Source organism: Callospermophilus lateralis, chromosome 8 (genome assembly GCF_048772815.1).
Source record: "Callospermophilus lateralis isolate mCalLat2 chromosome 8, mCalLat2.hap1, whole genome shotgun sequence".
Lineage (NCBI taxonomy): Eukaryota > Metazoa > Chordata > Mammalia > Rodentia > Sciuridae > Callospermophilus > Callospermophilus lateralis.
Window position 1 is genome coordinate 19,366,293 of NC_135312.1, and position 15,017 is coordinate 19,381,309.

At 50.7% G+C, this 15,017-nt stretch overlaps 1 protein-coding gene across 3 annotated transcripts in view; it reads right to left on the bottom strand.

The window, feature by feature from the left end:
- The window catches only part of Sel1l3 (SEL1L family member 3), a 97,708-nt gene extending 85,897 nt beyond the window's left edge, over window positions 1-11,811 (bottom strand). For all 3 annotated transcript variants that reach the window (XM_076864728.2, XM_076864729.2, XM_076864730.2), the window contains exon 1: window positions 11,607-11,811. In XM_076864728.2, coding sequence (XP_076720843.2) covers window positions 11,607-11,771 — 165 coding nt within the window. In that variant the 5' untranslated portion in view covers window positions 11,772-11,811. The remainder of the gene's footprint in view (window positions 1-11,606) is intronic.
- Window positions 11,812-15,017: the final 3,206 nt, after the last annotated feature.

A 15,017-nucleotide genomic window follows, 5' to 3' on the forward strand; every position in this document is an offset into this window, starting at 1 on the left:
TAAGTCTGGCTTTGTGATTCACTGTCCAAACCACAGTAGACCAAAGGTCACTTTGGATCACTTTAGACCCATGAGAAGGGCTACTATAGGAGCAGAAGGAGGAGGAGGAGGAAGAGGAAAGAAAAATAGAAGATAATGCATGTTGGTGGGGAGATGAAGAAATCAGAAGCCCTGTGCACTACTGGTAGGTGCACCTGCTATGGAAAAAAAGCACAGCAGTTTATTTTTTAAAAATGACATATCTAGTCCGGCAAGGAGTACACGTCTGTAATCTCAGCTATTCAGAAGCCTGGGGCAGGAGAATCACAAGTTCAAGGCCAGCACCAGCAATGAAGCAACCCCCCTGTTTCAAAATAAGAATTTTTAGAAAGGGATGAGGATATAGCTGAGTGGTAAAATTCCCCCGGGTTCAATCCCTAGTGATGAAAAAAAGAAAATCAGACACACAAGTAGCACCCGAGCTGATTCAGCGACTGTACTTCTGGGTATATACCCGAAAGAGATGAAAGCAGGGCCGGGAGGGGAGCGCTGTGTGCTCAGCATTCTTCACGGTAACTAAAAGCAACTCAAGATAAACAAAGGCGGAGAACACGCACTGGGATGGAATGAAATTCTGATACATCTATGACACCAAGGAAGCCGGAGGACCAGCTAAGAGAACTGAGCCGGACCAACAGAACAGTGTGGTGCGATCCGCTTAAATGAGACTCGAGCGCAGTTCAGTTCACAGAGACACGGGAGAACGGGGCTGCCAGGGCCCGGCAGGGCCAGGGCAGCGGGTCGGAGGGGTCAGAGTTTCGGTGTGGGGTGACATAAGTGTGCTGGAGATGGGACGTGCGGGCCGTCACACAGCAACGTGAATTCACCTAAGACTACAGAACTAGACACTTCGACGTGGCTAAAATGGCAAGTTTTATGTTATGAAAAAGGTCACTCTGGTCTCCTCCAAAAAAAAAAAAAAAAAAAAAGAAGAAGAAGAAATAGAGTCTCGTTTCTTCGATTCTGGCTCGGAGCCATGCAGAGGCGTGAAGGGTGACATTAGGGATGTCTAGAAATCATGGTGGTGAAGGGGGACACGGTCAGGGCTCAGATGCCGAAGCCCAGGGGAGACAGCACAGGACCGAGGACCTGCCCGGGGCTCGGCTTCGGGGGAGAGGTGGCATTTCAGTGGGGCTTTGAGGGACAAAGAGAAGTTCTTCGGGTGAGGGATGTGTGGTCAGTGAACACCAGGCGGGAGGTACGAATGCACACGGGGAGAGGGACAGAAAGAAAGGCGGTCCTGCTTCTGGAGCGTGGAGTCCCTGCCCCAAGAAGGCGACTTTCACTCCTACAGACAGCGAAGACCAAGGAAGGGGCTGTAAGAGAGGGTGGTGCGTCCCTTTTAAAGCAACTGGCAGCCAATCAGAAACACAGCCAATGATCCACAGGAAAGTGAGCAGCCGCTGTAGCTCACTGATAAGTGAATTCTCACTCAAGTAAGAGGAAGGCAAGTAGAAACCACACCGGGGTACCGTTTTTAACCTACAGACTCACAGATCAAGACTTCAGGTTGCATGTTGCTGGCTGGAGTCAGGAAGCCTGCTCTCTTAGGTATGGCTGGTGGCAGTGATCACCGAGGACTGATGCTGATTCCAGTCTAGGAGCTTATCCTACAAATGTATCCAAACCTGTGTGAAATGATGTACACACAGCTGTCTCACACCAGTACTGTTTCCACAGCAGAGGATGGGAAACTTCATCGAGAGGGGCTGATTAAATTATAGTACATCCGCCGGACACAGTGGCACATGCCTGTAATCCCAGCAGTTGGGGAAGCTGAGGCAGGAGGATCACAAGTTCAAAGCCAACCTCCGAAACTGAGGGAGGTCCTAAGCAATTCAGGGAAACCCTGTCTCTAAATAAGATATGAAGGGGGCAGGACTGGGAATGTAGGTTGGTGGGTCCGCACCCCTGGGTTCAATCCCTGGTACAAAAAAAAAAAAAAATTATAGTACATCCATTCCTGGAGTACTATACAACTGTGAAAAGAGGAACATCTTCAAATGCAGACCATGGGATAACCTCTAAAGGGTTTTTGGTTTGAAGTTTTTTTCTTTTGTTTTGAAGCAGATTCAAAAATACCTTATTGAGTTTTACACACACACACACACACACACACACACACACAGTAAAAAAAAAAAAAAAAAATTCCTTGAATACACATAGCACTGATTGTCACTGTTGCCAGAGACAAGGCAAGAGGGTGCTAGGCCTTGTGCTCTCTTCTTTATCTTTCGAATTCTGCACCACATGAATATTCAAAGAGCAGGGAGAGCTACAGTCCTGAAAGGTGACAGTGGAAAATGCAGTTTCTACAAATGGCAGAGAAGAATGGAAGGACTGGCCATTTCCTCTGATTAGTCATGGGAAACCTGTAGGAAGAAATGTGTAGAGTAGGTACAGTCCAAACTGTGGGCCCCCACAGGGAGCGATTTCATTGTTTTATGTTCTCATTTATGCTGCCAAATTACAGGGAGAAAACAAATATGAAAACGATCTTATAATTGGAAGAGGAGAACCTAGGAGAGGCGAGCCCTGGGTGGCACCTGCCCACGCCCTCAAACTGCCAACCAGGGGACGACAACTAAGAGCAGAGTCTCTCTCATGGCTCAGCTGCTGGGTCCGCAGACGTGAGGCCGGGTGCCACCAGGTGCCACTGGGTGCCAGGCCCCTGTCCTTTACTGCCAGGCCCCGCCCAACGCGTGGTGGCAACTCGGAAGACCCACTGCTTCTCGGTGGCCTGTGCCGACTGGAACAGGGATGTGCCCAGCGTTCCTGCCCAAGCAGCAGTCCCTTCATTCCGCCCCCAGATGGGCCAGGACGACGCAGCTCTGCGTTAAGCACTTAAGTGCACCCCAGGGCTGCGCCCAAAGCCAGCGCTCGCCTGTGCCCCTGGTGCTGAGGGTGGCTGGCCCAGAAGAGCAGCCGAGGGACGGCCAGTGCATCTTGATCCACAGCAACGGGCCAGATGTTTCCCTGCCAAATTCGGCACAAGGAGACGTTTGCTTATTTAGTGAGACAACAGGGAGTGCTGAGCCCAGGACATGCTATGGTATATTAAATATCAAAAATCGTGTTCTTTTCCAAAGAACAATTTCAACCCCTTCCTCCTTCGTTTTATTCGTACTTAAAAAACTCACCCAGGCCCAATTCTCCTGCTTTGCCCTTTTTTTTTTTTTTTCCTTCCTCCCTCGTAATGTCTTTAATGCGGATGCAGCTAACGCCAATGAAAACCTCTTTTAAACAGAATGCTGGCGAAAGGCCATTTGATTTCATCGCAAAGTGCAGTTAATAATAATCCACTTCATTATTTTACAGCTGATTGCTAAACATGCACCCGTCACACTTTTCCGCATTAATGAGCACAGCGGCCCGCTGGCCTCCTTTCAGTTGGCTTGGTGTGTCACACACACCACTGTGCAGGAGGGGGCAGAGACCCACCTCGCCCGGGTCCTCTCTGGGTCCTCTCTGCGGATTCTGTTCCCAAGAAAATCTTCATACTCCCCAATATGAAGATTATTTTATTTTCACGTGCTTCAAAGTCTCAAGCACAGTAAAAGCACACCCCAGGGACACAGGTTACCCAACATGGCAGTCCCCTGGCAGATTAGACACTTGCAAGGTGGCTGGTCCTCGCTGAGATGGGCCCTAAGTACATCAGACACACTGATTTCAAAGCCTCGGGATTTAAAGAAAGACTTTGAAACATCTCATTAATAATTTTATATTGATTGCATGTTGAAGTGATAATATTTGGATACCTCAAGTTAAATAAAATATTAAAATCCATTACGCCTGTTCTTGTTGACGTTTTTGATATGGAAAATACTGAATACAAAATCATATTATTCGGCTTGAACTTTTCTGCCGGACAGTGGTATTCTACATTAGAGGCTAGCAGATTTTTGCTGCAAAAAGTGGCCAGATGGTAAATGCAGTCATCCCTCCGTAACCATGGGGGACTGGTTCCAGGACCCCCAAGGACATCAAAATCTGTGGATGCTCAAGTCCCTTATATAATGTGTTCATTTGCATATAACCCAGGCACAGCCTCGTGTGCACTTTAAGTCATCTCTAGGTTGCTGGCAGTAGCTAATACAACTCAGGTGGTACATACACGGTTATTTTTCTGTATTGTTTAGGGGATGACAGGAGACATGGTTTTAGGGTTCGGGGGACATTTTTTAGCCTCCGTTGAACCTGAGGCTTATCTGAAGTATTTGGGCCACTCAGTGTCCTCGCTCGGCTCTGCTGCAGTGTGAATGCAGCCACAGACACAATCGTCCCATGCAACTTTGTTTACAAAAACAGGCAGCTGGGTGGCCTGGCTTATGAGCCCGAGTTTGCCAACCACCGTTCTAGATCATCAACTTTTATTCTAGATGGGGTTTTGAAGCACATAGGGTGACAGAAGTCATGCTTTATACAGAGCCATCACCTAAGAAAGGGGAGGAATAACCCCACAAGGAACATTTCATGCCCAGCTAGGCAACGGGGCTTGAGGCCAGGTGTTTCTAAGGTGTCCAGGTAGCGGCTGCTGACATCTTGCTCTGGTTTATTTCAGAAAAGCTCTAAATCAGATGAGAACCCAAAGCCAGGCTGGGGACAGAGATATAATTTCGCAGACTGAGAGGCATATGTGAGAAGCAGGAGAAGCAGGGTGACAAGTGAAACACAAAAGAAAAGTGACATCAGGCCCGGGCAGTGTCTGAAACGGGACAGGTGCTTCCGTATCCCCCGGTGTGGTGGGAGCGGAGCGTGGTCTGCGGCCCTCCAGGAGGCCTCAGTCTTCAGCTTTTGGGGTCCCTCTGGAATGCAGGAAGCTGGCACCTCGTGGTTGAATCCACCCCGTGGGTGGCTGCTACATCATGAGTTGTGGCTACTTCTACTATGTACCAAACCAACACCGGTTAGCAACACCTCATACTCCAAATATTGATTAAGCTGAAACTGATTTCCTGGCTCAGGTCCTCGGTGTGGCTCTCAGCTGCTTCCTGCCAGGAAAATAAAGCCATGAACTTGAAGAGTTCCGGCTACAGGCACGACACGTGTCCAACCTTCATAGGTATTTTCACATGCCAGGTTGCATTAACATAACCTAAAAGATAATCCCGCAGGTTCCTTCGTCTGGAAACTGGGAATTCAGATGGGCGCCACTGCGCTGTCTCCAGCTGCTGGACTAGAGCTTGGCACACAGGAGGAGCCCAGTGTTTCTTGCTGAAATAAGGGATCGGGTATGCGTATTCCCGCCAGGTGCCTCGGTGACCCCTCCTGCACCAATGCTGCTCAGCCCTGGCGGGACCTGCATGTAAGCCAAAAGACTGGATCCAATCTTGAGCACCCACTGTCCTTCTCCAGCGGTGGGGTGGGGTGGGTGTTTTATGCACCCAGTCTCATCAGCTTACCTTTTGGCACCCCACCAGGCCCCTGGAGTCAGAGCGGACCTAGCGACTCTGAGAATGGGGAAGGTGACACTCTTGACACCACACGCCCCATCACACCTATTTGGGGGTGTACTTCTGTCAGCTATTTTGTTCCTGCAGACCTTTCAGACAACCGCGCTACCCTCGAGAACGTTTCCATTTCTCCACACCAAAAACGCAAATTAAATTCTAAACATTTCCCATCCCACTCACCCTCGGCTGGGTACCTGTTCATCCCCCAAGTTCACCCATGTTAATGGGATAATGAAAAAACACTGAGGTAACGTCACCTGTCTGCATTTCTGTGCCAGCTTTGCGAGAGGATGCTTTAAAAGCACAGTCCAAATGCACTGCAGCTCCAGGCAAGAGAGGCGCGGGGAAGGGGGGGACCCCTGCACCCCTCTGATGATGACACTTAGGCAGCCACGTGGGGGTCCCGCCTCAGCACTGCTGATCTAAAGGATGCCCGGGCCCTCCACCCTCCGCTCAGCAGAAGTGAGCCCTAGCCAAAGTCAAATTTGACGTCACACTGTCACAAAACAGACTTCTTTTGTCTTTATGTATGTATTGTGATTTAAAAAAAAAAAAGGGAAAGAAATGGGCCAGTTAATTTGTGTTCATAATAGAAGACCCAAATTTGGAGATCTAAATGCATTAATTCAGCTTGGGAATCAAAAAAAAAAAAAAAAAAAAAAACAGGTGAATTTATGTATCTGGTGAATGGAAAAAAACAGAATTCTCAGCACAGCCTAAACAACTTCTAGGGTGACTGCATTTGGTTCCTTTAAACAAAATCAATAAGGAGAGATTCCATTCAAATAACCCTGTTTCAGAGAGCTGGAAGACTTGGCTCTTTCTCTGTATGGCCCATGAGCTATTTAAAGAAGAAACAGAGATTGGAAAAATCTTAAATGGTTCACATCCCACTATGGTAAGTTCATTTAGACTTACACGTGTAGGTGCGAAGGTCTGATATGCAAACAATAATTGAGTGTCTCATTTCTACCCATTTCTCCCCATCAGCCACCTAAGAAAACCTTGGCTCATGAGCACTCTCTCTCCAAACTGGCCCGATCAAACTTCCACAGGTCAAAAAAGTAATTGTATCGGCCTAACAGGGCCTGGTTTTTCTGATTTCTGCTGACTAGACATAAGCAGAAATTCTGTTATGTTAACAAAGCATGCAATTAAGGAGAATGGACGGTGATGTCAATATGGACTTCAAAACCACCGTGTACCTTGGGAAACATTTCCCAGTCAAGCGCCACTCCTTCCCAAACCTGAGGGCTGGCCAGAGAAATGCCATCACAGAAATGACCCATATTTCCCGTTGTGTGGGATCTATCCCCCACCCATGCTATTGAATGTGCTGTTTCTTTGCAACTCAAGTCAACCGAAGGGAACTGAGGTTGGTTTGGTTCACTGAGGCCCTACTGTGTGCTGGACGTTGGGACAGGTGTATTGAATCTTTCTTCTCATCCACGTCCAGCCTCGTCCTCTCAGATACACCTTGGTGGAGATTCTCGCTTCTAACCTAATCCCTGCAACAGGCCCGTGAGGGAGACGCATTCCAGTTTCACGGCTGAGGGCATGGAATGCACTCAGAGTGGGTAAGCAACTTGCCCAGCATCAATCAGCTACCAAAAAGCAGATCCAAGATTCAAACCCTTGTTGATTGACTCTAAAGTCAGAGGCGATGTGCATCTTTCTGTCCAGAAACACCCAAATGATGCTCCCACTCACCCACTTGCCTCTGGCTTCAAATGAGGGACTTTCATTCCCATCTTGAAAGAGTGGGGGAAGGGGACTGCAGTTCCATCTTGTCAACATACCTCAAGTCTCGGGAGAACAGATGTTGCCTTGCACACAGGACGGGGCCAACAGGCCAGCACGACTGGGCCCTGGCCTGGGTAAGGCTGGGGGGCATGAGCTGCAGAAGCTCCTGGGCTGGGCCCCACGCAGCTCTGCCTCCCGCTCTCGGCTGCTTTCCCAGGAGGATGGGACCAGCCAACAGGGCAACTGAACTCACTAAAGGCTATTCATGATCTGCGCGAGTCTATCCATCTTAGCGAATTGCCTGGGTTCTTCATCTCTTCCCTTCTGCCTTTCCCCTGGATCTTTCCTCTGCACCCACACTTCTGCCAACAGGCAGCCAGAAGACACAGAAGGCACACGGGAGCGCCGTGATGGAGAGTTTAGGAGCACCAGGCAGGATGAACGTGGATGCTCTTGGAGTTTTGAGGTCATCTCTGTTGTTCAAACGCCCACATCATTCTTCCTGCAGCTGACTGACTGGGGGTCTTCCTATGCTGTGCATTGCCCCCGGGGGCTAATGAATACCCCTGGATGGCTACCTGATAGGATGTGGCCACTTAGAGAGGTTCCTGTACAAGACAAATGCAGTGACTGTCTGGCAATGATCCTTACATATACCTGTGCTGCTGATGTCCTCATTTCTTTGTCCCCTGCTTGTCTAACAAGCGCGAATGTCCATTCTGAATATTTCATCTCTACCGCTGACATCAATATTGGCCATTATGAGCTTTATTCTCTCACTTAAGAAAAAAAAAATTCAGACACTGGAGACTAGAGCTCAGGGTGGACAGAACTGCCGGCTAGAAGCACCATCGTCACAGAAGGGGCTGCTAAGTGTTAGTGGGGTCGGTGGGGCAGGGTGGGCGAGTCCTGCATCCAGCAGGCCTCTCAGCACCGGTGACCTCCAGGGAAGCCACTCCAGTCCTTTGCTTTCCAGGCCCTCACCCTCTGGGGGGGAAGCTCCCTGCATCTTGACCTTTGGTGACCTCAGAATTTCCTGGCAGTCGCTGGAACCAGGGATCATCTTTTCAGAAACCTGCTTGGCGTCGTTCCGTGACTTATCTTTCAGGCCTCATCACAATTATCCATGCTTTGGCAGTATCCTAGCTACAGTCACAGTGCTCACGGACTGATGTGCAAGGTTGCTCCGTCCCAGCTGGTGGAGAAGGCAGGATTTCCTGTCCTTGGTACCCTGACTCTGGAGGCATGCTCCCCAAGGGGACAGGGGCTCAAGGCCGTCTGTGGAGAAAGCCACTTTCAGTCTTTAGCTCTTGTGAACAGACTGACACAGAACAGGGCCTGGTCCCGAAATCACTGACAATTTGGCTCTGAAGGCATCCCAGTGAACACTTGCTAGACACCGGGACACACAGCCACACAAACTAAAATGCTAACCATCCAGTTGCCTGGGGACTATATGAAGACCCACTCCTTTACCTCTCCATTATTGATGGCAAACATTTTCTGGTTTGTCTGTCTGTCTGTCTATTTTTTTCCCTCTCCCTAACATCCTGCTTCGATTCTGTGGCCTGTGCTTCCTGCTTTGTGTATTTCAGTTTACTTTAGAAATGACCTCACATCCTGGCCAACCACACAGCAGCTAATTGCTAGAGCTTTGCTAATGGACCATACATTATGCACGAGGGGAATGGGTTTCATGCAGCAAAATCCAGAAGGCAAAAAACTAGCATGGGTTAAAGCCAGGGCTCTAGAGATTAGATAGATTTGGGGTTAATTTCAGACTGTGTGGCTTGGGGCAAATGACTTAACCTCTCTGTGCCTCCCTTATCTCATCTGAATAGAGATCATAAAAGCTCCTACTTCACCAGGTTGTTGCTAAGATTCATATTAGATAATGCCTATAAATGACTCAGTACAATACAGGCTATTGTTACTTTGTTTAGGCTTCCAAATTTCAGAAGTGCTTTCTCACTCCACTGTCTACATATACTTGAGATCCTGAATGGCTGTTCTGCTCCACTTCTACCCCCCACCTGCCCACTTCTATCCCCCTGAACAACTGCCTCCTCCAGGGAGCCTTCCTTGGTTCAACAGACTGTACACAATGATGCATCTGCATTGCTTCTCAGTCTTTTCACAGTGCTCATCACATAGCAATACTAATATTTTCTCCAATTCACACACCAAGCCTGTCTGGGATCAGGAGGCCTTGCCTTTTGGAAGTGCCTCAGTTAGGACACACCTGGAGAACAAAAATCCCCAGCATGTGGCCAGACACTGGAACAAACTAGAGACAGCCTTCTGAGTCAGGCCTTGGCTTCCCAGGCTGTGCAAAACCTTCTCATTCTGTTGCACAATGGCCCTTCTTGCTTATCAACTTCTCTCTTTGGTATCGTGAGCCCCTCGGAAGGAAACAAGCACAAGCAGAAAGCACTGAGAGGTCCCCCTCCATGAGGATCCAGAACCCATTCCTTCGCCGGCTGCAAGACATTCGTCCATGCTCTAGTTATTTTCCACATTACAGTATTTCTATAATCTCTTTCCAGAGCTCCACCTCACCGCGTCCCTATCTCATTCCAGTCTACCACATCTCCAGTCTATCATTTTCCCTCACTGTGATCCCTTCTCTCCAGTCCCCTCCGCCCGTGCAGAACTTCTGAGCTGTTCCATCCTCTGCCTCGGATCAGAATCACTCAGGCCTTTAGGGTTTGCACTCGTATCTATTGATTTCTAGAACTCTCGAGAAGTGGTCCCTCCTTGCCAGCTCTAGAGATTTCCACGTGGAACTTTCCAGACCACCTGTACGTGCATGTCTCCTGCGCAGCTCTACCACATCATTTCTGCTTCTGTTTGGATAACCAGCAGGGCCTTGTGGACAGGGATCATCTGTTTAAACTGAAACCCTGCCATTTGTTGTGGCAGTTTTATTTATGAGCCTGTGTGCTGTAACCCTGTGGCATAAATATTAAATAATAATATCCTCTGGGCGAAAAAAAAAATCACTCATGTTAACTGACAACTTCTTGTGAAAACATGAACTAAATCCAATCACGGAATTTGGTATTGGCTAATTTTGAAATACGAGCAAAAGCATGGGTTGCTCAACAGGTAGATACAAAGGCAGAAATACGATTTGCATTTTTACACTCTTGCTTCAAGAAATGAAGCATCCAATAAGTAGAGTGTTAAAAAAAAAAAAATCTTCAGCTGAGTGGCAAATTTCTTCAGAATCAAATTCTAATCCCTGCCAGTATCTCCTAGGGAGTTTTGAGCTGCTAAAAAGAAAGACTCCAGATAATGACAATGATACATAAGTGAAAAGAATTCTGGACAATGACACTGCTCAATTTTTTAAAAAACATTCTGTGAATTTCCTATTACATCAGTTTCATGATTCAGCAGTTTCCATTTCATTTATTTACAGTAATATATGGCAAGATAACCCGGGGTTTCTGCAGGATCCTGGAACATAAGGTAGGCTGGGCAGCAAGGGTGTCGCCTTCTGTAAATCCACTATTGTTTGGGAGAATTCAAAAACAGGAGAAAGCAAACCATCATAAGGAACTGAGGAATATTTCCCCACTGTGTTCTGAGGGTCTCAATAACTCTGATATTTAAAATGAGTTGGTTCTGAAAAATAGACTACTGCCATTTAGTTGATGAGTAAAACAGGAGCCAAGAAGTGGGCAAATTGCAAACTGACGTACACAAGCCAAGCACATTCCCTGAAATGACAACGTTCAAGACGCAGCTAAAGTCACCACTCTGGCGGTAAGCGTGTTACAAAGAACTAGATTTCTTTCTGGCATCCGCAACTTGGCTGGAGTGACCACGGACGAGTTAAGGAGCGCTGGAAACGCGAGGTGCGTTGGCACAAAACCGTCCGGGCCATGAGGACCCGGTGGAAACTAAAAAGGGTCGAAGCGGTTGGTAGGTGCTGAGAGCCAGAGCCGAACTTGAGCACCGGAGGGAAAGGAGCCTGGAGAAAATAAGAGGGAAGCCCAGGAAGGCTGGGAGGGGGCTGGAGAGCAGAGCACGGTGGGGCGGGGAGCGATCTCCGGGTAGCGAGGTTTTCAGCCTGAGTGGGGGACAACAGGGGATCCCGAAGGGGACCTGACCCTGGTCTACGACGAGTCTGAGAGGGAGAGCAACAGACACAAGCCGACAGAAGCAAGTCCGATGCACGCGCCCCGGTCCGCGCCCCGGTCCCCATCCCAGGTGCCCGGAGCGCCCGGGGCGCAGCGGCAAGGAAGAGAGAAAACTAGCAGCGCCGTCCCCACCCCGTACGGCTGGGGTCCCAGGCCGCCCCCACCCGCGTCCCGGGAGCCCCGCGCAGAAGGGAGGACCCGAGCGGGGTCCGGCGCTCACCAGGTAGCAGAGCAAGAGCAGCGCGCAGGCAGGGCGGCCGCCGAGGCCCGGGGGGACACCGCCGCTCGGGGGAGCCATGGCTGCGGCCCGGGGGCCGACCGCGGGCGGCGAGGGTTGCTGCTGCCGCTGCCGCGGCCACCAAAGCCCCGTGCCGCGCCGCTGCATGGCGAGGCCGCCCGGATCCGGGCCGGAACAGGTCACCTGGTGCAGGGACCGGCCCCCGCCCGAGGCGCCACCTTCCCGCCCGCCCCCGGCCGGGCCGGCCGCCGAGCGCGGGGCCACCTGCCGCCACCGCCGGACCCGCCGCCGCCGCCACTGCCGCTCCCGCCGTCGCCGCCCCCGCAGCCCCAGCCGAGCGCCGGCTCCTCCCCGCCTCCCAGTCCCCGTCCCCTCCCTCCCCTCTGCCTTCCTGCCCAGCCTCCCGGCCGCTCCCTCCGGCCCCGGGGCTCCCACCGCTCGCGGCAGCGGGCGCCCACGCAGGTGGGGACAGACCGGGTCCCGCCCCCGGCCGCCGCCGCCCCCTGCGCGGTGCGCTCCGCCGCCAGCCGGCCCCTTTCTCTTTCTTTTCTTTCCGCCTTCGCCCCCCTTCCGCGCCCTGGCTCTCTGCGACCCCCGCCTCTCCCTGCGTGCCCTGCTTCCTCTCCCTCGCCTCTCCTGCTGACCCCCTCTTTCCCCCACTTTCTCCCGTGTCCTCTCTCCCTAACTCCCCTCCCTTCTCCTCTTCCTCCCTCTCGCCGTCGCCCTCTCCCACCCACCCCTTCTGGCGGCCGCGCAGCCCAGTTCCCGCCCGTGCAATGGGTTTTGTTTGTTGGCTTTTGGGCAGGGGCGCCATTCCCGCCGGGCGAGCGTGCCCCCTGGAGTTGTGCCACGCAGCGGCTCAGCTTCAAGTCCTCAAGGATGGATTTTGACCCCTGCCAACCTCCACCTGTCCACCTGCAGGGAGGGCTGTGGCCGCCCTCGGCTCTCGCGCTTTCAGCCCGGGCTGCGCCCCACCCTGCAGGCTGATTGGTGACACGTTCTGGATGTTTCCCGAGGGTTTTGTGCGGTGCAGCCGCCGCTGCCGCCGCGCTCTTTGTTTTAATTGTCCAGAGTATTGGCGCCCGGAGCGGGTTTGTATTTGATTTGCATCCCTGGGCTCCGGCTCCCACTTTAGACTGAAAAGAAATGAATTAATTAGGCCAGTCCAATCGTACCCATACCACAAATGAAAGGGGTGAGGCCCTTGAAGTGCACCAACAGCTTTTAGAAAATCAGGACACATCCTTGGCCTCAGGGACGCAGGTTGGGACTGGCTGCTCGCCGGCCCGGGTTCTGTGGCCAAGTGGAGAGGGACTTGGGCGCCCTGGAGTCCGGGAAGCACTTGGCTGCTGGGACAACTGCTTGGGAGGCCCAGAGCTGCTGCTCTGAGACAGTTAAGCTACCTTCGAAAGTTCGCAGAAGCTTGCCTTTGGCACTGGTGGACTTGTGCCGTGTGGAACTAATAATAGACTGGGAGTCCGTAGAGTTGCCACTACTGTGGGTCAAGTCACCACAGGAATAGGGCCTAGACTGGTGGTGAAGATGCCATGCCCAGGGTTGAATAGAAGTCCCCTGAGCCCGGGCGTGCCCCCAGCCATCTCATCCCAGACCTGGCAACACTGGTGATGTCCTGGTAGCTGAGTCATCCCTTTCCTCTTTTTTGTTTTTTTTAAGTAACCTAAGAGCTGTTGCCCTGTGTGAAGCCCCTGGCCCCCAGGTACAGACTCCAAGGTATTTACACCAGTGTTTCTCAAACTTCCACCCTGGCCAAACAGCCGGAAGGATCCTTAGAATGAGTGACTGGAATCCACCCACAGAATTTCAGGTTCAGTGGTTCCTGGGTGGGGCTTGAGAAGCTGGCTCTCTGCAAAACCCTCAGGTAGCACCCATGAGTCCAGAGACCCAACTTCCAGAACCAGTGGCTTGTAGGAAAGGGACTCCTGCCCTTTCTCAGCTAGCTGCCACTGGGAAAATACTTGGGGGGGGGGGGTTGACAGATGTTCCCACTATGCCTGTCCCACTTCTGCAGAAACAAAGCACTTAAAATTCTCCCATGTAATGTAGAAAAAAACTATTTATTCTGTTGAGTGTCCAAGGGAACAAAAGAGTAAGTGGCTTTGTCCCAGATCCTATCTATATATTTTTTTTCAACAGGACAAAATACAGACTGTACTTAATGCATGTATGATGAAGCTCATCATCGGGTTCAGGAGAAGGGGGCTTCTTCGCACAGCAGTGTTCCTGGGGTTTCCCCCTGTCTTCCTGGGTATTTCTCCTGAATTTTTCTGCTCCCTCCTTGCACCCAGACTCCCTTGGTCTTCCAAAACTGAATGGTTCCCTGCGGTTGTTTGTAATCAGGATTCATGGAATTGCAGTTTTCAAAGCTTTTGTGGGCTTTAAGCCTTTGCATTCACTCAAGTGCCGTCCATGCAGAGGAGCCCTGCAGGGGGCTGGCTATATTTAACCTGGTTCTCTACTCCCGGTTGCTCACTTACTTATCTTCTATTGCTTCCCTGCTGCACGTGGGGCACCACCCAGGGCCCTGGGAATCCAGGACCTTCCACTCTGCCAAGAGCAACAGGCGTGCAGAAAATTGGCCTCCAAAGTACTGGAGTCGTCTAAAAGGGACTTTGGGGTGGCTGTGCTTCCCAGGGAGTCGAGGCTGACAAATCCTGTATGGGAGAGGGCAGAGGGAAGGAAGGCCAGGACCTCTTTTCACAGCGGAGCATGACATTTAGCTCTGTGAGACAGTTGCTTTTTCTTATGGTTTGTTAGTCATTTGAAGTATGTGGTTTGATTCCAGAAGATCCTGTATTTAAAAATAAATATGTTTCTCCCATCACCCCGTGGCAGGGCTGATATTCCACCATTACAATTCATTGGTTTGAATTAAGTTTTAATACTGCACTAAAACCCAAAAGGCCCCAGGGGGAGAGTGAATGAATCTGGCCTCCTTCATGCCTATGAGCCACTTTATCACATCCCCTCTAAGGAGATAGGAGAGAACAGTCCCACACCCCAACACAGAAAGGGACCATGGCAATGAATCCTGAGGAGGACAAGTCAGAGGCCTAAAGGAGAAGAGGAAAAGAGGCCCACAGCTCACCTCGCTGGACCCAGCATGGCACCCTGGGCCAGTTGTTCTTAGACTCTGAAATGGCCTAAGATGAGTCAAATCTCGGGAGCTAATGCAGTCGGCCAACTATTAACTTGTCAAGTACAAATATAGTTTTTAAACATCTAAAATATATTATCTTCTACCAACATCATTTTATTAAAAGGGGAAGGGATTTTTATCATCAAAAAATAGAAAGAAACCAACATCATAAAAGCTAGTCTTGCCAGGTGTGGTGATGCACACCTATAATCCCAGTGGCCCAGGAGACTGAGGCA